The following is a 22,671-nucleotide window of genomic DNA, read 5'->3' as shown; positions in this document are numbered from 1 at the left end:
CGGAGGACACTTCTGGAAGGAGTACTCCGCAGGCCTGACAAAGGGGGAAGGGGAAAAAATAAGAAGGAAATCAACCCCGTGCCTGCTCTGGAGCCCGCAGCGAGCCCTTCCCCAGAGCGGGCAAAACGAGTAACGCCATCGGCGATTGAAAAATCGGCTCGGGGCATGCGCACTGATCTCTGCCACTTTTCCACCCCACCACCACCTCACCCCCTCTTTTTACATAAAAAGCTGATTAACGCGTGTCCCTCAGACCGGTTCTGGTGACTGCCCCACCATCAGGTCCCGTTACCTTGGCCCGCCTCCTCCCCCGGAGCTCGGCCCGGCAGCCCGCGCGGGAGGGCCGCCGCCCCGGCAGGGTGTTTCCTCTTCCTCCCGAAGCGCGGCTGGGGCGGGAGGAGCAGGAGGAAGGGGCCGGGAGCGCTCCAGAGCGGCGGTCAGCCGCGCCGCCGCCGTCGCTGCGGCAGCGGGCGGAGCGGGAGGCGGCGCCAGCAGCCGGCGGGGCCCAGAGTCACCGTGTCACGGCGCCGAGGAAGCCGCTGCCGCCGGATCCGCCCCCCGCAGGGCGAGCGAGGGAGGAGGAGGAGGGAGACCGGCTCCTCGCCGCCTCTTGTATTTTTGCCCCCTTCCCCGCCCTGCCCTCGGCCCCTCTCCTCCAACCGGGGCTCCGTGCGTGCGGCGGCGGCGGCGGGGGGCCAGGCCGCAGCGGCGCCTGAGCAGCCCGCGGGAGCCCCGAGACGGGCCTGGGCCGCCGCCTCTGGACTAGGATGTCCCGACATGAAGGTGAGCGGCGCGGGGCGCCAGGCCGCGGCGGCGGGGGTGCGTCCCGGGGTCCGGCCCGGCGTTGGGGCCTGGCGCGGCGCCCTCTCGGGCGGATCATCATGGCGGCGCCGCCGCCGGCGGGAGGGGGACCCGCGGAGCCGGCGGCGGAAGGAGGCCTGGGAGGCGGAGGGCGGCGGCCGGGCCCCGCTCTGCAGTGTCATGGGAGGTGAGGCGGCCGCGGCCGTTACGGCCCGTCTCCCCGCGCGGCCTGCGGCGGCCCCGGTGGCCTACCCCGCCGCCCCTCCGGGCGCGGAGCCGAGGCCGGGCGCGCGTAGGGAGGCGGCGGGGGGCCGTTCCGCCCCGCTCCTCCGCCTGAAGGACGGGCGGAGGGAGGTAGGGTCGGGCCGGGCGGGCGTGCGGGGCGGCCCATCCCGGCGGGCCCGGCCGGGGTGGGCGGCGGCGCGGGGCGGCCTGCCGACGTGTCGGCCGCGGCGGCGGGTCAGGCCGGGCACGGCGCCCCGAGCAGGGGGGCGGTGGGGCAGGGGACCGCTCCGGGAGGGCGGCCTGGTGCCCCGGGGGAGTGGGCTGGGAGCGGGGCCCCGCGCCGTGCGGCCGGCGGGCCGGCGGGCGGGGAAAGGAGCTGGGCCCCGGCGCGGGGCCTGGGGGAAGAGGTGTGCGGACAGCCTGCGTGGCCCTGCTGGCGGGTGGCTCGTGTGCTGGTAGCCCTGGGTTCCTCTCTGTTTTGTCCTGTGGCAGTGGGAACTAGTGCTGATGTAGTGGCGTGTTTTGAGGCGTTAAGAGAAGCCATCAGAGAAAACGTGTTTTGTGTGTGTGTGTGCGCCCTGGTCACGCTGTGTTTGCCGCTGGGGGTGAGTTGAGTGGATAGTTCAGAACGAGTCAAAAGGAGCAGGATGGAGAGAGAGCTGGGCGCTAAGAATGGAATTTCTACAGGAGGGAGATGGGAGTGTGAAAATGGGAGAGGAAAGTCGCTTGATTTTTCTGGCCTTTCTTACCAGTGGGTAACATGCTTGGACTAGTATTAAAATACTCTGTAAAGCCGCAGTTTGTCACCTGAAAGGCTAACTTTCTGCCATGTTAGGAACTTAATTCAGCACCTGTCTCCATTTTCTCTATCTCTGTTTTAACTAATGTTAAAATGTTTTGGCAGAAATGTTACAGGAGAATTCAGTATTTGTGGCTAATAACACTGGCTTCTGATTGGTAGCTTGATGCTGGACAATGGTATATATGGTGGATTTTTTGATCTGCTGTCACAATATTTTGCAGACTTCGTGTTTACGCAAGTATGTGTGCTTCTGTATCAAAGAACTGTCTTCCCTGAATCCACTAGCTCTTTGTTAAAATTTGGTAAGGGTACCAAATTCTGTCTCTTTTTCTCTCCATCCACCCACTTTTAAAATATATATTTTCCCAAAGGGTGAAGATGCTGGATTCGTTTATGATTAAAGATGCAGTTTCTAACAATAGTGAATGGAATGAGCATTGATCACAAAATTCTTGTTAGGGATGTTGTGGGATTATGCTCTCTGTAGTCTCTGCTGCGATGCATGTATCCGTGATATTCTTTTTGAAGTACAGTACTAGAATACAAGCTTTTCTAGCTTGAAGAGGTTAAAATTAAAGAAGTGATATATTGTGGTGTTCTTCTTTGGTGTTTTTCAGTGGTAAGTTCATGGACTGTTACAAAAGGTGGTGGTGTTTGCTAAAAAGGCATTTCAGTCCTGGAGCTGCCTTTTTGTTAAGACAGAGGAAACTTGAAAGTAGGTGTCCTTGTAAGTATGTTTGTGATGGAGACTTTATCATAATCTTTTCTAGTTGTGTGTTAGGTTCTGTTTGTAGTAGGGAATGTTATGTTCCCTTGCTTGGGTATTTGTTGATATTTTTAGAAGGAGTGACTGTTGACAAAACCAGGCCTAGTATTGTCTTTGTGAAGCAGATTTATCAGTGTTCGGTCTTTCTAGATGTGCCCTGTTAAAAAAAAAAAAAGTTAAATAACTGTATCTTTCTGGATAAGTGAGTGTGAGGTTCAGTAATTTCATAGTGCAGATGTAGACTCCTCAGGTTTGTGTCTGCACACACATGCTTGAGAGAAATCATGAGAACACTGTGAGGTTAAAAATGGTATCTGTCATTGTACGTTGTATCCTTGTGATATATTTTTATTAAAAATCTAGTCTGACTTAATTTCTCAGTGGTTCTCCTCTAACTTAACAATTCAGATGTTTTTGTTTAGTCAACTTTAGTTATAGGGTTAAAACCACTCATTAATATGGGAGGTGTGCGTTTCTAACTTCATGGAAAAGAGGTTTGGAGACTTAATTTTGTTAGAAATCCGGAAATCCTCAGAAATGAAATAGTCAAAAAAAAAAAAAGTAATTCTTCTTTCAGATCTGCGTGGTGTCATTCTCAGCTGATAGTTTTTGATCCTGGTTTGGGAAGGGCTGTCTTGGAATAATATAGTATAGGGAAAAAACAGTTTTAATCATGTTTAATAAGTGATATCTTTTCTGCATGTTTTCTTTAATGGTCCGTCCTCAAAGTTACAAGATTTATTGATTGCTCCTGACAGAATCTGGATGCTGTACCAGTTTTATGATGGGAAAGGATGCCCCTGAAAGGGTAAATGCTGGAGAAGTGGAATTCTGAAGTCTTGGGACTTTAAATAGGCTGTGAAGCGTCTGATGGAGGTTTAAGCTTACCTTCCATCGGGGTTTCTCGACTGTTTTCATTGGTAATAATAATAATCCATAATATACATTGAAATAATCCATAAAATATCTCTCTTGTTTAAAAAGAAATGAGAGAGATTTTGTTATCCTTCAGAAAATGTCTGACCACAGCCTGCCTTTTCATTGTACTCTCATTTCACACAGGAGTCTGGGCTCACGTTTCTTCTGAATTCAGGAAAATGGGCACAACTAGAACTTGAATTATTGTTGCTCTGTCTTGAGATGTTCATTCAGTGCTTAAGAGACTTTGTTGGTAATACTACTACAAGTAGCTGTTAGTGTTTATCCACCTCTTGCTAGTCACTTCTGATTTTTCAAAACCATTTTTGTTCTCTGATTTGATGTTAAGAGACTAGCTGTTCTCTGCCTTTGGTTTTCTAGAATGCAACATGAGGTCATCCCCTGGTCGTGGATTTCGTGTTGTTCCCTTTATAGGAGGGACACGCTGTGTTTCTCTGGGTTAGCCCCTCTCTTGAGGAGTATGTGGTGATGTAATATTTGGCAGCCTGTAAGGAGCAGGTAGGTAATTTTTTTTTAAAACTCTAGAAAGTATAACAGAAGGTATTTTTCATAATACAGATTTTCTTTCTGTGGATGTGCATCTGGTAGTGATTCTCTTGTATAGCAGTAGACACCACGCAGGACAGCAGAAAAATAGAGAATTGCAACTTCTGGGAATATCATTAGAAGATCACTTTTTGCAACTTCTTTTGTGAAACTAGGTTGCTGCAGCATTATCAGTCATACAAAGGCATGGCTTCGGGTTCCCTACATCCTGCAGCTGCAGAAGGCTCCCAGCGCGACACTGCCTGTACAACTCAATTCTCGGCCTCACACACTGTGCATCGCACTCCCATCCCCAGTTCCGTACTTTGCTTCGTATTTGCACTAAAGGATGTACTCTTTAAGCTTCAAAGAGCTAGCAGCAATGCAAGTGGTGGTTGTTTTTGACAGTGCTCATTTGTGAGCATTTCATGTGAATTGGCAAAGCGATGCAGTTAATCCTAGTCCCACGTGAAGTAAAGTTGTGAATGGATGGTGGTAACAAAGCTAGGAGGGGAGGGCACTGACTGTCAGGACCATGTGGAGTTTCCAGATGTTCTCTGCTGGTTTCAAGCTCCTTATATTCAAGGGCTCCTCTTTTTTTTTTTTTTTTGGTGTGTGTATATATAAATGTCTTGCATAGATGTCTTTAAATCAAGTGAAATACACAGAACTTGGTGTTTGAAATTCTAGAAATCTTAGACTTGCACTTGAATACATACCAGCCATTTGAAAACAGCTACCGTAAAGGTAATGTTAGCTCCAGTCTTCTAGCTGTATAGTGAACAGATTAGGAGTCTGGGCTGATGACACTTTCTGTATGATTGTGATACAAAACATAAATAAAACTTTATCCATAACAAACTTTTTGAAAACATTAAAAGGAAGAGCAATTTCTGCCCCTTGTAATTATGCAATAGCTGTGTCATACTTTAGCTGCAGAAGGGTACTACGAAGTTCTGTCAAGATAAGTAACACTCAGCAGTTGATGTGTAACTTCTACTATTTCATGTAGTGTCAGTTATAGAATTGCCATTAAATGCAGAACTAATCTATTTTTGCATGTAAAGCTCTTAATTCAGGCAGCAAGACTTCATAATTTTTCATACTAAGTACTCAAAGTATTGTGGTGAAGTATTGCATTTGATAATGAAACATACATCTGTGAGATCAGCTATAACTTGTTACCTTCTGATGCATTTGGATACTTTGCTTACCTCTTCTCCAAACACAGAATTTTGCTATTCCACGGTACAGAATAATCACACATTCTTTCCTAATTTGTTGCTACTTCGATCTGTTTTTTGGCAAATAAATCCAGATTAAGTTGTACATGTAACATAAAACAGTGAGGGTTTTTGAATTTGCACTAATATTTGACTCTGACAAAGCATTTTCTAACTGTATACCTCAAAGTATTTCATACTGCTGTTAGTCTTACTTTATGGTAAGATATTGATGCATATAGTTACAGGTGTAGTGCAGTATCTGAAAACAAGTTAGTGTGATAACTTAACTAGCAAGAGCTATATTTAGGACACAAAAGATGTTAAATGTAAACAGCTGCAAATGTGATTAGAAATATTGGAATGCAGTAATTTGATCTATTATTAAACTGTTGTTTGTTTTCAGTGAGAAATGGTATCATCATTTAATAATAAAAAGAGATGGACATATCGGAGATGTTTTAACTGGTGAGATACTGGTTTTGCAGAAGCTAGGTTTTCGTTTTACAAAAGGTTTCTGGCTCTGATGGTTTAGGAGGCATATTGTCTGAACCAATATGCTGCTCTCCCTGCAGAGTCTGTGAACAATGTCCTCCAAAAATATGTGTAAAGAGAGACTATTTTTTCTCTTAGGTTTGTGATAAGAAGTAATGCCATAGATCAAATGTTCTATGGAAAACAGGATAAAAAGATTAAATTGAAATGACCAATGTTGAAAGGTTGATAGCCACTATCTTAAGCAGAAAAAATGGAACAGATACTTGTAACGGTACTGTGTGGGCATGAAGAGAGAAGACAATGGTGAAATAACTTTTACTTCCGAATGTTTGTTTGAACTAGTGGTGACTAGAAGGGATTCAGGGGAAGTTTATAGAGAGCCATGCAAGTTGCCTGAGCTGTACTGGACAAATAAAACTTGTACACGTTAAATAAAAAGAAGGGAGCTTTTAAAATACCTCCGTGTGTTTACACTACTGATAACATTTGAGGAAGAGTTGTAGGTGTCACTGTTCATAGTTGTGTCTTTGTTACTTCAGTTTCTGTTAAGAAACACAAAGTGTTAGTACATTCAAGAAGGTGATGGACACAGCAGCAGATTTGAAGAACAGTACTCAGGAGCTGGGATGTGCCAGAATTGCTTTGCACAATTTGCAAAGTATCTGCATTGCCTAATTACACAGTCGCATATTGTCTACTCCATACCACCCCCACCTCCTTTAGGGTCCACAGGAGAGTTTTGCATGTTAGACCACTGCTCTGTGTTTGGGAGTGTACAGCAAATGAACAGGTAGAGGCATTACAGGAAGAAAGGATGCTTGAGGTGTTGACAGTGGCGTTTTGTTGTGGAAAGCTGGATCAGCCCTCCTGTCCTCTGCTGCAAAGTTTGTGTGAACTGCTAGGCAAATCACTTTGTCAAGAATTCACAGATGGCTGTTAGCTGTTTGTTCTTTACGTTATCAAGGCCTGATTGAGGATTTTGGGATCCGAGCATTCATGACTGCAACAGTAGTAACTGAGTGATAAGCTTTGAAAAAACACCTAACTCTAGAAAAATCAAAGATTCGGAAGAATCCATCCTTTGGCATTTCAGATCGGGCAACTGGATTCAGTGGACTTGCAGTTTTAATGTTTACATGTCTTGGTTTTGCTCTATTTTAAGAGAAGAAAAATACTGCTTAGAAATGGTGTTAAACGTAATTCATTGATATTTGTGCTGCACTGAAATGCAGTAGAGAAATGCTTAAAAGGGGAAAAGCAATGAGAAAATCCATAGTTAATGCAAATTTTTCAAAGCATGTGATAAATAAAGGCACAGACTGACCAGTGATGATAAAAAAAAATTGAGACTTTTCTGTTTGTGTACTGAATGCCATATGCACTGGTGCACTTAGTGAGGTGGTGTTTTTCTAGAAAGGAATATAATTATGTTAGATTGCATTTCCTATAGATTCTGATCATGGGCTGATACCAGGATGCATATATTAGTTATGAGCAAGGCTGTGAGTTTTCATGGCTTTTGTTCTTGGAATCACTTGGGCTGTCTTCCACACATGATACGTGGTTCCCTCTTCAGGATTTGAAATAGATATGAGTGGATTTGGTAGCTGTATGTTCTGAAAATGGAGTCATAATGGAGAAGAGGTATACAAGCTTAAGTATGGGTAGCAATGTTATTCATCTGTACAAAAAACAGTATTATAAGGCACTGTGAGCAGCTTGGGCATGTTGAGTTCAGAAAACTCAAAAAGTGCGCTGCTAGTGACTCGGGACATATGTGAGGGGGAGTTGCTGCATGGATGGAAAATGGAATGGTATTTACCTCAGAAAGGCTGGCACAGAAAGGGAGTCTGAAAGAAAGGCATCATCTGTGTAAGAGTCTGAAATCTCCCTTTCCAAATACAAGAAGAAGATATATCATGAGTTCAAGAGGGTGATTAAAACTGAAGTGCTTTTTCATACAATATGTAATGAGATTGTGGAGGAATCTTTCACTGAAGGTTCTTGAGGCTCCCTAGTATCCAGATTAAACAAAGTTTTGGGTTTTGTCTTAAACTTTATACTCCTGGTCTCTTAACTATTTCAGACTTGATTGTGTCTGTTGAGTGTCTAAAATCTTTTGTCCCATTTAGTTCCTGCACCTTTCCCTGTAGCATCATCTGAATATCTGGTTTGAACTTACTCCTATTCTTTTTTTGCACATATGGCCTTATGGTTATCCACATTTCTATCTCGGCATAGCACTATTACGATTAATTTTGACACAATGAAGTAAGACCACTTTGAATTCAGTGTGGACCCCAGAGACAAGTTAATTAGTTTAATTTTAGTTTTAGTTTATGTTCTAATAGTTTTAGAATATATGTCTAAGCCCAAGTTTTCGGTTTAAAGCTGTTTTTAAAAGTTCTGTTTGGGTTATTGATGTTTACTAAGTTAATATGTGAGGTCTGTACCAAGTGAACATGGTGGGACATCATCATAGAAGTGTCTTCAGCTTTAATATGATTTTTATCACTCACATAACTGCTCTTTGTCCATAGGTCTCAGAATTGTATCTCAAAGGTGTGTGCAGGTGATAGTTTGATTTCTGACACTGAAGTAATTGGTTCTAGCTAGGAATTAATTTTTAAGTATAGATAGAAATCACTGGAGCCTCTGATGTATTTGGAAAAACTTAGTCTTTTTCACCCTAGGTTTACTCTGAGAATGTACTTTGAATGAGTGTTGGGGGGAGGATGAATTTTTTAGACGTAATTTTCCTTTTTTAATATTAAAATACTTAAATGATTTTTTTAGGCTTAGTCTATGATTTACCTTTGTACGAGAAGTCTTCTTTTTATTGCCCATTTGTCACCCTGCAGTGAATTCTGTGTGTATGTTTTTCTATTGTGATTGCTTTATTTGGAGCGTCTAGGAGACTTTCTCTAAAAGTCACCCCATTTTCAGTTGGAGACCAGGGTAAAATTTTTTTAATCACAATTAATCAGGGAACCTGGGTACAGGAGACCATGATGTTTCTCCCATTTGCATGTGGGTTATCAGGTGGAGATTTTATGTCTTGCCAGAAGGCAGTCAGGAAAGTCTCCTGTAAATAGGAATTAGTGGTCTTATGCTTCATTGCAGTGAGTCCATTCTTCTAAATTTTTTACTCAGTGGGACATTTCAGTGGCGTATACTATGTGTAGCTATCACTTTGTATAACTTCCCTATAGTATTTGAAATTTTTTTAACTTCAGTATTCACATAGAATTTCACATTTTTATCAAAATACTATTGATCCTGTTCCACATTTGATTTGGATCATCCCACCGTCATCACTGACAAAATACAGCTGAAGAAAAACATTAATTAAAAACAAACAAACACCACAGTTAAAATATTGCAAAAGTAAGATGAAGCAACAGCCAAAGTTTAAAAAAAAATCATAACTACTTTTTTTTTTTTCTTACCTCAGGTCAGATTTGGTCTTCCCCCATCACTTCTGCCACTTCCTGGGGCCAGATTCTTTTTGGGAGGCAATGTTTCTTGTCTTGACTGACAAGAGGTGCTGTCTCTGGTAGGATAAATTATCTTCTTTGCTTTCCTTCTTTTTGTCGTTGATATCTTATCTTTACCCTTTTATTTCCTTGTCATTGCTCTTCCTTCCCTTTGCTGTGCTCTCCCTCTCCTGCTTTCCTCTTTAGAGTGCTCTAGGGTGCGATTTTTTTCAAAAACACCTGGTGAAGCTGTAGACCCATGTTGGATACAAGTGCAGTAGAAGTTTAATGCCTTCTTCTGTAAGCCTCTTTAAAAAGCAAAGCTCTAGTGTTTCTTGGTAGCACAACTAGCCCTCGCTTATTTCAGAAAATAGCTATTGCTGGAAATATTCTTCAGCAGTAGTTTCTCTGACCTGTTACAGAGATGGATTTGTGTTTTGGTTTTGTTTGTTAGATGAGACAAGATGGCTTTAGTAGTGAAAGTGTTGCTTACTAGTGTAGGATATGACTGAGTTCTCTAATTATTTGTTGAGGGGAGTTACTGTTCACAAAACTCTTAAGTAACAGTAAATACCAGTATTTAAGGCCTGACTTGTGTTAGCTTATTGATACTAAAGCAGCCAGTATTCTTGGCTGACAGCGATTACTATTGGCCAGCTCTCTTAGACTGTATTTACCGTAAAAAAAATTGAAAGAATGAGGTGGAGGCTTTCTGTGTAAACAGTTAGTGTAGAAATTAGCGTAAATTATTGTGACAGATGGGATAAAGCGGTTTGAGAAAAATCAATATTCATATTGGGATTGTAATTTTGAACCAATTTCTAAACAAACTCTGCACCTGTACAGACCAACAGAGTTGCTTTCCATTTGCTTGCTAGTATGGCAGGAACTTCATGGAAGCTTCTGGAATTAAACAGCTGGGCATGTGCCTAGAACAACATTAGAATTGGAGGCTGAATGGAGGCATCCTGGAGGTGCCTGGTTGGAGAGCAGTGCTGTGAGCTGTTGAACAGGTGATATTCTCTGGATACCTATCTCAAGTATCCCAGCTCCAGCAGCAATAGGTAATACAAGATTTTCAAGGTCGGGAATGTGCTAGGATATAGTCATGTAAGGACTTCTTGTGTGATTGTCAGTAACTTCTGTCTTTACTTTCAAATACATAAATCTGGTAAGAAAGAATATTGAGCTTCACTGGTAATATATTTTTTTGCATAACTTATCAGTTTGTATATGTATTAACTCTACATGCTTAGAATTAGGTGTTCACCTGCAATGAATTTGAAAATGTGGAGAGTCTGAATGTAAACCTTCGTCAGAAATCTGTGGTTTGGGCACAAAGGCTTATCTGTGCTCAGGATACCATCACCTCACTTTCACTTCAACAAAGCAAATGTTTGAATTATTGCAAATATTTCCATATGCTTTTAATATAGGCAGTAGCGGTGAGATGCGCCTAGCACAAATGGTACTTTGTGTATGTCAGTATGCAGGATGAGGTGTGGATTGTTTTTGCAAGTCGAAAATTGCAGAGACAATCTCACAAGTGAGAAGTACCTTGTAATTCACTGGTGAAATCAGGTCTGTGAGAGCAGCTTCACCAGTGATAATAGTGGCGGAACGTAGGTCACAACTGGACAGACATAGTTCTGCCACTGCAGTTTCCAAAGTTTCTTCAGACTTTCCCTTTATTTTCTGAAAGTAAATAAGGCCACTAACTTTGGTACCTGAATTATTGTTAATACCATTTTTGACATGTCCAGAGTAGACTCTCTCCTTAAACCTAGCTGTGGAAAATGACATAAGATTGGGAGAGAGAATTCAGGATGCCCCTGAAGAAGGACACCCAGGCTTTGCGAAAGCAAGCTGTGGAGAGTGCAGAGTTTCCTGACTAAGATTTTCTCAATATAGATATGCATAAGATAGCTCAGATGATCTTAATTTCATAATCCCTGCTATAGTTTGTATTGTTGTGTTAAGGTGAAAATGTTGGTAAGTGTATCATAGAATCACAGGGTTGGAAGGGACCTCTGGAGATCTAGTCCAACCCCCCTGCCAGAACAGGGTCACCCAGAGCAGGTTGCACAGGAACACATCCAGGCGGGTTTTGAATGTCTCCAGAGATGGAGACTGCACCGTCTCTCTGGGAAGCCTGTTCCAGTGCTCTGCCACCCTCAAGGTAGAGAATCATAGAATCTTCATGGTTGGAAAGGACCTTTGAGATCGAGTCCAACCAAACAACCTACAATCTCTGCCACTAGAGCATGCCCTGAAGTGCCAAATCTACAAGTTTCTTAAATACCTCTAGGGATGGTGACTCAACCACCTCCCTGGGCAGGCTGTTCCAGTGCCTGACCACTCTTTCAGTAAACTAGTTCTTCCTAATATCTAATCTAAACCTCCCCTGATGCAACTTCAGACCGTTTCTTCTGGTCCTTTCATTATTCACTTGGGAGAAGAGGCCAACACCCACCTCTCTACAACCTCCTTTCAGGTAGTTGTAGAGGGCAATGAGGTCTCCCCTCAGCCTCCTCTCATGTTCCTTCTCATGTTTAGGTGGAACTTCCTATGCTCATGTTTGTGCCCATTACCTCTTGTCCTGTCCCTGGGCACCACTGAAAAGAGCCATTGGCCTTCTTGGCCACAAGGGCACATTGCTGACTCCTGGTCATCCTGTTGTCCACCAGGACTCCCAGGTCTCTTTCCACAGAGCTGCTCTCCAGCAGGTCAGCCCCCAACCTGTACTGGTGCATGGGGTTATTCCTCCCCAGGTGCAGCACCCTACATTTGCCCTTGTTGAATTTCATAAGGTTCCTCTCTGCCCAACTCTCCGGCCTGTCCAGGTCTCTCTGGATGGCAGCACAGCCTTCTGCTGCGTCAGGCACCCCTCCCAGCTTTGTGTCATCAGCAAACTTGCTGAAGGTGCACTCTATCCCCTCATCCAGGTCATTGATGAATATATTGAAGAGGACTGGACCCAGTACTGACCCCTGGGGAGCACCAGTCGTCACTGACCTCCAACTAGACTCTGTGCCCCTAATCACAACCCTCTGAGCTCTGTCTTTCAACCAGTTTTCAATCCACCTTACTGTCCATTCATCTAACCCACACTTCCTGAGCTTCCTTATGAGGATGCTGTGGGAGACTGTGTGAAAAGCCTTGCTGAAGTCAAGGTAGACCACGTCCACTGCCCTCCCTTCATCTATCCATCTAGTCATTCCATCATAGAAGGCTATCAGATTGGTCAAGCATGATTACCCCTTGGTGAATCCATGCTGACCACTCCCGATAACCTTCTTTTCCTCCACATGCCTTGAGATGATGCCCAGGACGAGCTGTTCTATCACCTTTCCAGGGATGGAGGTGAGGCTGACTGGCCTGGAGTTTGTGTAGTGTAGTTTGATCTCTGACTATAGATGAAAGTTGGTTACTTCTGCTGTAAACTATGACCAATTTTTTTTATTATTTAAACTGTATTTGTTACTTATATTAGTTAGATACCTTACAGATCTAAGAAGACAGAGTAGAAGCCGTGCAGAGTGTCTCGGCTTGGGAGGAGGTCGGATATTTTTCCCAGCGCTCTTCTCCCTCGGTTATCTTCCATTTTGGACAACTGCAAAGCTGAATAAACCTATCTGCCCTCCTGAACGCAGAAAGAATGGATGCTGTGATCTGCAAGTATCTTCTCCCAGGTTGTTTTGGTGTAAGACTGGTGGATTGCCAGACAGGATCTGACAGCACACCAAACGTTCCTTACTCTGGAAGACTTTTGTCAGGAGCTGAGAAGACAGCTTTAAATTTTGCTGTAGAAGAGTGGCTTTATAAGCCAAGATTTTTAAGTGAAGATTTCTCAGAATATAACCTGCACTTGATAAGCTGAGGTTCCTTAGATAATTGACTGTTACTAGTCAAATTTCTAGTGGTAGAATTGGCTATAGGTAACACTTCTCACGTTATTTCAAACTGCTGTCTGAAGTTTATTTAGAAGCAGAGGATCTGCAGGATGCAAATTCTCAAGTTTAACTGATGATGTCACATTAAAAAAAAATAATATAAGTGGAGGACTTTAATAGGTTTTGGGGTTGTTCTGTTGTCTGTTATGATATTATCCAGCTCTTAAGTATTAGAACTGGTTGCTGGGAGGTGTCATTTTCATTGTACCTCAAAGCTCAGTTAATAGTTTTGTTTCTGGAAGCATTAAGAAGTGAAGGAAAGTGATTATCTAGCCAAGAATAAAGTACTTAGGGGTGATAACTGATTCAGGTGCAGGACTCCAGACTTTAGCTTTGAGGAATACCATGATGTATTTTTTCAGAGCAAATATTTCACGTCAGCAGCTGATGAATACTGTTTGTAGTGCTTGCATTAAACTTTGTGTTGAGCTTCTTCCAAACCTATTTTTCCTTTCGTCTGATGTCTTTATTCCCAAATTAATGCTTTTGAAGAATGAAGATGCTTTCTTAGCTTGTGTGACATGACATTGTGTTAAGCGTCCGTAATCTGTAAGGTGATGCTGCCTGCATGCTATTTCATAGTGCTAAGCATTTGGAGATCTTGGCAGTGTATAGCAATTGTGAAGGTCCATACTGTAGTTTCTTCCAGTTAATCCAGGAACTCTAGAGAAGCTGCTAGGACTCTGAGGAACGTTTCAGAAATGAGAAACTACACAGGAAATACTTTGAATGGTCTAATGACCTATAATCAAGACAAAGCAGACCATAGGGGTAAAGAAGACTAAAGAAGTTGTGTGTAAGTAATAGGGTTGTGAAGCCTTTTGTTTTCTTCCTGCAAAAATTGTAAGGCATCTTCTAATTGTACATAAGAAAATTGGCTGTACCATAGGTTCTAAGTTGCTGTATGTGGATCTTTTATCTGTAGTGAAAGATGTCTACAAATGTGAAAAAAGCTTCAAAACTCTACCTGTAAAATATATTTTATGTGGACAGTATTTCAAGTGCAGTGTCATACCTCATTCTTCCTGAAAAATTAATGTAGACTTATAAACTTTGGGAAGGTAAGAGGTGCTGGATTGCTTCAGAGTTTCATTGCTTTGCTGAGAGGTGTATCAGTGACGTAAAGTAGCTGCCAGGTCTAGCACACGCGTAAGAGTCTGGAAGTGAAGTAGTTAACCCATACTGCTTCCTGTAGGAGCTGGTGTGTTGTGACAGTTGATAGAGTGCTCAGAAAACCTGTTACAGTTGGCTTAAAGTTGTACCATGAATGTGGATATCATGTTCTGTTCAATGGGCTGAAGGTTTCTCTTCATCCCTGTTCCCCAGTGACACCACCTTGGAGACTACCAAGGTAAATGGGTAGAGTTTCATGCTCATATCCAACCTCAGTTACAGGTATCTGTAGACTAGAAGGCTGTGCTGTTTTCATGGTAAAACTGGTTGCATGTTTGACATACATTCCCAAATCAAACTTGAGAATCCAACACAGTGTACAGTGAGGCTGTCTTAAAAAATATTTGTGTTTAAAGAAGATACTGACTAGAATATGCAAATATGAGGGTGAGTGTTTTTGCTAAGCATCTGAGAACTTGAAATAGCTCAGCAATTTAGTGGGCGAAAACTAACTTTCTGTGTAGAATTCAAGTGGAGTCCAGTGGGAAACCGAGAACAGAGCTTGTAAGTTAGTCTGAAAATGCAAAGAAAAACCTTGTGGTTTTCAGTGTTACGAATGCACTAGGTCTATGCTTCCAAGATGCAGAAATTTAGGTAAAACAGTGAAAATATCTCTGGAGTTTCCAGCTTCGTTATCTAGGTTATATTATAGCACTTCTTTTTTCTAATAGGCAGATCATTTAAGAACTTATTTCAATGAAGATCTGTGAGATTTGTTCTTACAGTTGATTTTTTCCCCCTTATCCTTGAAATACTGTTTCATGCCTTTTGTAACTGCAGCATGGCATCTGAGCCTACAGTAAGGAGTAGTGAGACCTAATGGGTTTTGATATTCCCTCTCCTTGTTTCTTAAATTATGAAGTGAGGTATGTTTTATCTGTTTTGATAAAATGCTGTACTACTAGGCACCTACTTTATTCTTGTAGTTCAGCAAATAAAAACATCCTATAAACTGCTGTTATTTTCATTTGGAAAAAGTCTTTTGTTGAAGTTCAACTTCCAAATTTTTGGAATTCTGTGAAATAAGATTATTTTTTTTTAGCTGTCATTCAGATGTTACGTTCAGTTCCTGTACTCAGTATTCCTCTGCAACTGCAAGTTTCAGACTGTTTTCATCTGGCTGTTGATCCTTTGTGCAAATGCAGTTTTCCAAATATTTTTGATGTTATTTATTTCTGAATGTCTTGTTCTCGAGTAAGGCTGAATGACTGTCTCCTATTCCGAGAAGGATGAGGGGCTGTAGAAGGATTCTGTCTGAAGCAAGGTGATGGCAGTTGTGGTACCTGTCTGATTCTTGTGGTATAAGTCAGATTGCTTTGCGATTTGCTTCACTAAAATTTAACAGGTGGATTTGAGAGATCCAAGTTTTGGCAGGATAGAACAAAAATCTACTTTTTTTGCCTTTATTCTGCCTTTAATGTTTCCACCTGCAACAAAACAGTTACACTGAAACCACAGTGATTTTTTTTTGGTTGTTGTTCAGAGTTATTTTTTCCCCCTCCAATTGAAAGCAGGTGGTCTAAATACTGACATTGCTATATCTTTCAGTTTCTATACAGATAAAAATAGAGATTGCTCTTTCTCTTTGAAATTGTAGGTGTCTGCTTTCAGTTTTAGGAATAAAATGAACTCTCCCTTCCTGTCCTTAAATTTCTTAATATGGTTGGGATTTTATGGCAAAATAATAGTGAAGCTGATGAACTTAAATTTCATGTTTTCTACAGCAAATTGATGCCTTGCTGTCTGGTTTGACAGACTTAACCATTTTTTTTTTTTCATACTTATCCCAAGTGATGCTTTCCTTAAAAATCCAATTGTGTAGTGTTTTTCCTGAGAATTAGGTTTACTTTGAGGACAGGTTTGAACAGAAATTCTTTTTTAAGGCGTTTTTTCTTAAATTAAAAAAAGTTTCGGTGAAGAGATTGAGCTAATTATGATAAAAGACTTAAGTACTGAAGATTCATGAACTGTGATGTGTAAATCTGTGATGGCTTTTAGTGTTTAGTGATTGAAAACTATTTATGAAAATGATCTGACTCATTATTTTCAAATAATTAGGGTAGTTAGTAAATTATTCTGAAAAGTAAGTTGAATGTATGTGTAAAGGGTGGATAGGACTGTCAGGGAAGTGTTCAGAAGGCAATATTCTGGTAAACTTTTCGTTCTTTATGCATATGTGGTGTGAGAGGAGAAGAAAAAAGAAACGACAAGTAAAGCTAAATGAAACCCTTGCTAACGAGAGAAACAAAGATAAAGGCAGGCATTTGATATGAATGGCAAATGGCTGGGTTGCCAGTCCAGGGAGCATCTGAGCAATTACTGAAGAAGTATGTGCCATGGAGAATCGGAAAGAAGAGGAGAGAGGAATGGAACAAACTCAAAGCCTGACCGAAGTAGGCATGAAACCTTCTTTGCTTTAGGTTACTGTATTTCCCACAGTACTTTTCTGGTATGGCTTTCACATCATAAGCAATTGTAGTTTGCTGGCATGTTACTGGCCTGGGAAGCTGTTCTCTGTAGCAAAGAGTGGGAGTAAAAGTGGTTGCCAAGGCAGTCTGTTTATGTTCAGAGTAAGAAAAATGCCTGAGAAAGCCTAGGGTAGAACATTATTACTACTTAAAGGAATATACTGTAGTTTTTTAACCTTCTGTTACCATTTTAAAAATAAGTTTACATTATCATTCTGTCTTGTATTCAGATAAATTCCTAGACCTCTTGTGGCGTTAATGAAAGATGAGTTCCATTTATGACATTGTGGTGGCTTCAAAATGGTGATTTTGAAGATATGCTCTAAATTTGAAAGTAGTGTTGTGCCTCCTCTCTGTAAACTTAATTGGGTGATAGTGAGGAACCTAGGTATGGCTGCTTGCCTGTGTATCAAACATTGCTGCTCTCTTTAATAAAGAGGAGAACTTCTTCTTTCCCTCCCTCTCCCAGCTGCTTTCTAGATGTATTTTCCTGACATGAAAAGTCTGTGTGTTTCCAGCCCACCTTGTGCAAGTTTTTACTTTGAGTCTCAGCTATCCTGAGACATGCTGTAATCACAAGGCATTACCACGAGAGCTGGAATGCTTGCTGCATGAAAACTTTTGTCTTTCATTTCTAGCTCTGTCGTTGCTCTGCCAGTGCTACATGCTTCCTGCATTGCTGCCTGTGCTAAATCTTACCTCTTCTATGTGCTGCAGGGGAGCACTGTTAACAAATGTTCACCTATTTGGGGAAGGTTTAAGTATAAAAGGGTCAGGAGTGAGTATGATAGTGCAAAAGGAAGTAAAGCTGAGTGTATTCCAGACAGGAGAGTTATGCATAGCATGTACCTAAATAGAGTATTTAATTTCTGCTAAGCTTTTTGCAAAGATAAGAATTTATAAGGAAAACTGGTGAATTTTGCCTCTGCCAGCTGGGTTGAATATTGATGTTTTTCTCTTACCTGCCTGAAACAATGGTTCATGGAAAACAGGACTCAAGACTATCGAGTCTTCAAGCACTTTAACTTCTCTGCTTAATTGAGCCGTATTATTCAGTTCTCTCCCATGCCTGATGGGACATTTGTCTCGTTCTCCTTGTTTGTTTTTCCCTTTTTTTGGTCACTTTTCTTAAATAACTCAAAGGTTTATTTTCTGAGAAGACCACCCCTTAATTCTTTTAGGGCTCAACAGAGAAGTACCAGTTCTTCTGTTTAGTTTAAGATTTTCTTAGTGTTTCTTCATGTTTCTTACACAAATGAGTTCTATAGGTGTGTTATGTTTTTTCCCCCGGCCTAATTCTCTTTCACTTGGGGTTTGCCTGAGCTGCATACTTCTATTGTCTCTTTAGACAGGACCAGGTTTCTGAGTTTATTTCAGGACTATTAAATGAGAAACTTTGCTAGTGACTTTAATAGATACAGGATTTAGCCCAATGCTGTTACTTTCTTGCCCTGGCACTGTTTACAGCTTCCTCAGTTTAAGTAGTTTTCTGTTAATAGAATTCACATGCTGTTTGCCGTTTTCCAGATTAACAGAGTTGTTAAATAAGATCACGTCTGGTGCCAGTTCCCTTTGCAGCCACTTTACAAACTTTCTGCACTCTGATAAATGTGTTGCAATTTGTTTAATTTTAATGTGTTTATAGTACTTTAGCAGGCTTTCATGTTGTGATGGTTTTGATGGTCAAATCAAATTATATTAATAAGAGACATGTGAGACAGAGTATCAAGTATTAGATCAGAAATCCAAATATACTTGATCAAAAATCCTTGCAATGTACACTATTTCTAGTTCTAGCTTAAAAGTCTTAAATATTGTCGTGGTTTTGGCTGGATCGGCCAATCAGAATGACAGATGGCCCTCTCTCCTCAGAGAGGAGAGGAAGAGTTAAGGAGATTTAGGAGTTTAAAAAAAGGACTAAACTACTTTAATGAAAATAATAATAAATAAGAAAATAGTAAATAATAATAGAATAATAAAAATTAAAGAAAAAAAGTATGCAATATATACAAAACTGTATCCAGCTCCCAGGATGACAATCGCATCACCAGCAGACACAGGGAAAGTCCCAGACTGGAGTGAGCGGTGGACAGGAGCTGAATTCCGGAACTAAAGTCAGGAATGCTCAGGTTGGTATCAAAGGCAGATGAACAGACAGGGTCCTCCTCAGACGTTGGCCATTGAAGAAAAAAATGAGGCAGAGCTGCCTTGCCCCATTGATCCCTCAGCTTTTATACTGAGTGTGATGCATATGGGATGGAATACCCTGTTGGTCAGCTTTGGGTCATCTGTCCCGTCTGCTCCTCCCTGCAGGTGGGACCCCTCTGTGCTTCTCCATTTCTGACCCTCTAATGGGGCAAGCAGCGAAGTTAGCTGACCTTGGTTGTTATAGCAATAAGTATAAGCAAGAGCCTCTGTGCATACCGTTCCTTGGTATAATCAGGTCTCATCACTCTGAGAGGGAACAGTTTCTGAACAAGATGCTGTTAATTTCAGACTTCAGTCAGTTAGAAGAGGCCCAGCTAAAAAGTAAATTACAAATCAGAAAATTGGTTCTGTTTTACCTCAAACCAGGACAGATATATCTGGCAAAACCTTTCACTGTGAATCAGTTTTCATGACTGGTGAACTCTGCTGGTTTCTAAATGTTTAGATATATTAAATGTAATAGTCTATTCAGAGAAGATACTTGACATTTTTTTGTTGAAAATATAAAAGTCTTGTACTCTGAGTGAAAACATCTTCGTGCTGTAGGAGGCCAGGACTTAAAGCTGTAGCCTAATTTTCTCTGTCTGAATTTAAGGAACAATTAGTGAAGACTGATCAGCATATGAAGCCTAGCAAACACTGCTTAGATTGTCAGTAACTACTTAATAAACTTTTTTTTGGCTAATAGATCTGAAGAAAGTGGTCTGTTTCTGGTTTTAGGTGTTTGCAGTAACTTGCAAAAGTAATAAAACAGAAAATAGAAGGCATATTATTATTCTAGGAGGTTTTAAACAATAGTTCTCCTACATAAAGGTGTATTCCACATTAATATTTTTCTGAACAAAATTCATTAAATAAAAACGTGGTAAGTTAGTTAAAATGTGTTTTAGAGTTAGTCTCCTGCAGCTGCTTTCTCACTTTATCTGAAGGAGTTTCCCAGGATTCCTATAAGCGTGTCCAAAATCCTCTTTTCATTCATGCTTGCTTGCTGTGTTTTGGCACAGGGATGTGCATTATTTTTTCTGTCTTCCATGTAGACAAGTTTGTTCCTTACTGTGAAAAGTAGGATTTTTTTTGCATCGTAGGCTGTGTAAGGATTCTTGATACAATGATGTCTAGATAGTAAGTTCAGCGTTTTCAGTAGCCTCTAGAGCAGTTTCTGGTGTATGTACGTGGTGTCCCAGCAGTATATTACAGAGATGAAAGAATCTGCAGATTTGTATGTAAAATGTTTACAAAGAAAGTGATTGCTATTTTTATTGTGTAGAGAGAATATATGTTTAGCATTGACAAGAACTGATTGAGGTTATGTACAGGTATTTTGGCTTATTTCAGATCAGAATAAATGAGCAATGTTTAAGCCTCCTCTTAACAGAAGTATTTGTATAGTATCTCCTTTTTCAGTGATTTGGTACTTCGGCAAATGAACTTTACAATGTTTTTTTGGACAATGATCAAGAAGTTTATATTGATGTTTTTTGTTTGGTTGGAATTTTTTTTGAAAAAGGCAATATTTAAAAGTTGCATGCACAGGGTTTACTAGTTGGCTGTTACATGATCCATCTGAAGTTCTAAGAAAACAACTTCCCTCCTTCATCCAGTTTTGGCTAAGGTGATAGTAAAACCACCAGTGTTTCTGGGATCCATTTTAAAAAAACTAAAATGTTCACTCAGTGTTTTTATTTGCATTGATGGTGGCGAAGTTGCTCTTGGACTTACTGTATAAATGTCATTGGTGTCATGGGATGCCATCTGCTGGGCAGTATGATTGGTCCAAATGAGATGTAGAACCTGCCTGTGAGAGTCGTAAAGCCTAAAGTAAGACTACTTTGGAATTTTTTCATTAAGATGTTGAAGAACTACAAATACTTTGTTAACATTTCAGTATGTTTCTTGAAGGAGTAAAACCAGCCCTACCTGTTACATTTAGATGTTATGGCCTTCCTCTCAAAGTTGGACCTTTAGAAGAGATGTTGGGTGACTTTTTCAGTATTCAGTGAATTTTTGATGGTGTTTTGGGGAAATATAAGTGGTTGTAATGGTCGTTTTGTTCTTTGGCTGATTTTAGTACTACATTATTAAACTAATTTGTGTAATCAAATAGAAATTGATGGACTGACTAACATAGGTTACAAATTCAAGTTAGGAAGCAGTGAAATGAAGCTAACTAACACAACTTTACTTCATCTCTTACACATAGGCCTTAAGATAATAAGTTTAATTACCTGGACAGATACTAGTTTGTGTCTGAGACACTCCTCCCCGATTGCCTCGGTGCAATGGGGATTGCATGTCAAAGATGGACTGCTTTGAGGATGAGACAGGTATTCTATTGCACATCTGAAACAGAGATATGAAGCAGTCAGCTGTGTGGGGTTCTTGTTGTGGTGTCAGAATTAGAAGGCATGGTGAATCAGTGAATTGAGGAACTTCAGAGAGAAAAGGATAGTTTCATGGGAAAGGCAGGTGACTGTTGCTGTGGGGAGCCATCTTTCTCTCTACTCTGTGTGATTCCTGCATAGTGTTGGGTGTGTTTTGCAGTGCTTACTAATCACTTGTTCCCAATAACTTAGGTGACTGAAACCATTCTGTGTATAACTTCTACAACTGGAGATGTGGAAGCAAAAATGGAAGAACTCCTTTTGGTAGCAAGCAGACTGATGCTCATGTGTTAGGACCAAGGATGGAACTTGCTGGGCCAGGCGGACTGCCTGATTCCTTAAGACCAGCTCTAAACAAGTACCAGACACTGTGCAAGTGGGCTTCATGAAACTTGTTGATGACAGGGAGGTTGCAGAGATCTGTTTCTACTCTGGCCTCTGAAGAGGAAGGAGGAGTGCTGTTCAGAAAATAAAAGTCTTTTTGCCTTTCTGGTCTAATGTAGGCCTGATACCCTCCCTGCTTTCTTTCCAGTTCCAAGCCAATGTTATCTCTGCCTGCAGCTTCTTTTTGCAGACATGCTAGTCTGGTTGCTTTGTCTTACAGCCTGCTATAGGAAGGTATTGCATGTTCAGACCTGTTGCACACAGGATGTGTTAGGGGATGGAGCATTTTTAGTTATTTCAAGGGTATGGTGTGTGAATTTTCTGTTCAGCACTTGGAGGTACAAGGCTGATGGAGCATGCTCTGTGTTGTAGGTCTCCTTGATGTTTGTTTTCACAATCTGCTTTAGTAAACATATAAGAAAAAATAAACAAAAGTCAGAGTTCTATGGTTTGGCTGAATTTCTGGTGAAAGTTTCAGAAGTTTCTGGTGAAACAACAGAAGTTTCTGTTTCTAGAAAATAACCTCTCAAATTAGGCAGTTTTCTGCATTAAGAGATGAGGCTATTAAAGTAAGAAACCCTTGACGTTTCTTTTTTTTTTAAGGTTATCAAATGGTATATATTCTTATCTTTAGTCTTAGGGGTAACACAGGGTAATGGAAACTGTTAGTTGCTGAGGGCAGCTGCCCCGGAGCTGGCCTGATGCGCAGCACACTGGCAGATCTCGGCACACAGCGATTTTCCTGAGGTAGGGAAACGTCAGGACAGCAGAGAGACCTGGCAAGACCTGACAGCTCTTGTGGGAGATGCTGACAAGGCCTGGGCATTGCCAGAGCAATTGTGGTCACTC

General features: G+C 41.3%; 1 protein-coding gene across 4 annotated transcripts in view; it reads left to right on the top strand.

Moving 5' to 3' along the window:
- The first annotated feature begins 427 nt into the window (after positions 1–427).
- Positions 428–22,671, top strand: part of LOC141735785 (E3 ubiquitin-protein ligase KCMF1) — a 54,053-nt gene continuing 31,809 nt past the window's right edge. The window contains exons 1-2 of one of the 4 annotated variants that reach the window (XM_074568975.1): positions 428–783; positions 9,234–9,335. Coding sequence is in view for 2 of the 4 variants with exons in the window: in XM_074568974.1 (XP_074425075.1) it covers positions 768–783 (16 nt within the window). In the remaining 2 variants the exon portion in view is untranslated. The other 3 variants (XM_074568974.1, XM_074568977.1, XM_074568976.1) reach the window with 3 other exon arrangements.

Source organism: Larus michahellis, chromosome Z (genome assembly GCF_964199755.1).
Source record: "Larus michahellis chromosome Z, bLarMic1.1, whole genome shotgun sequence".
In the NCBI taxonomy this organism is placed as follows: Eukaryota; Metazoa; Chordata; class Aves; order Charadriiformes; family Laridae; genus Larus; species Larus michahellis.
This window is presented reverse-complemented; position numbering and strand designations above follow the sequence as displayed.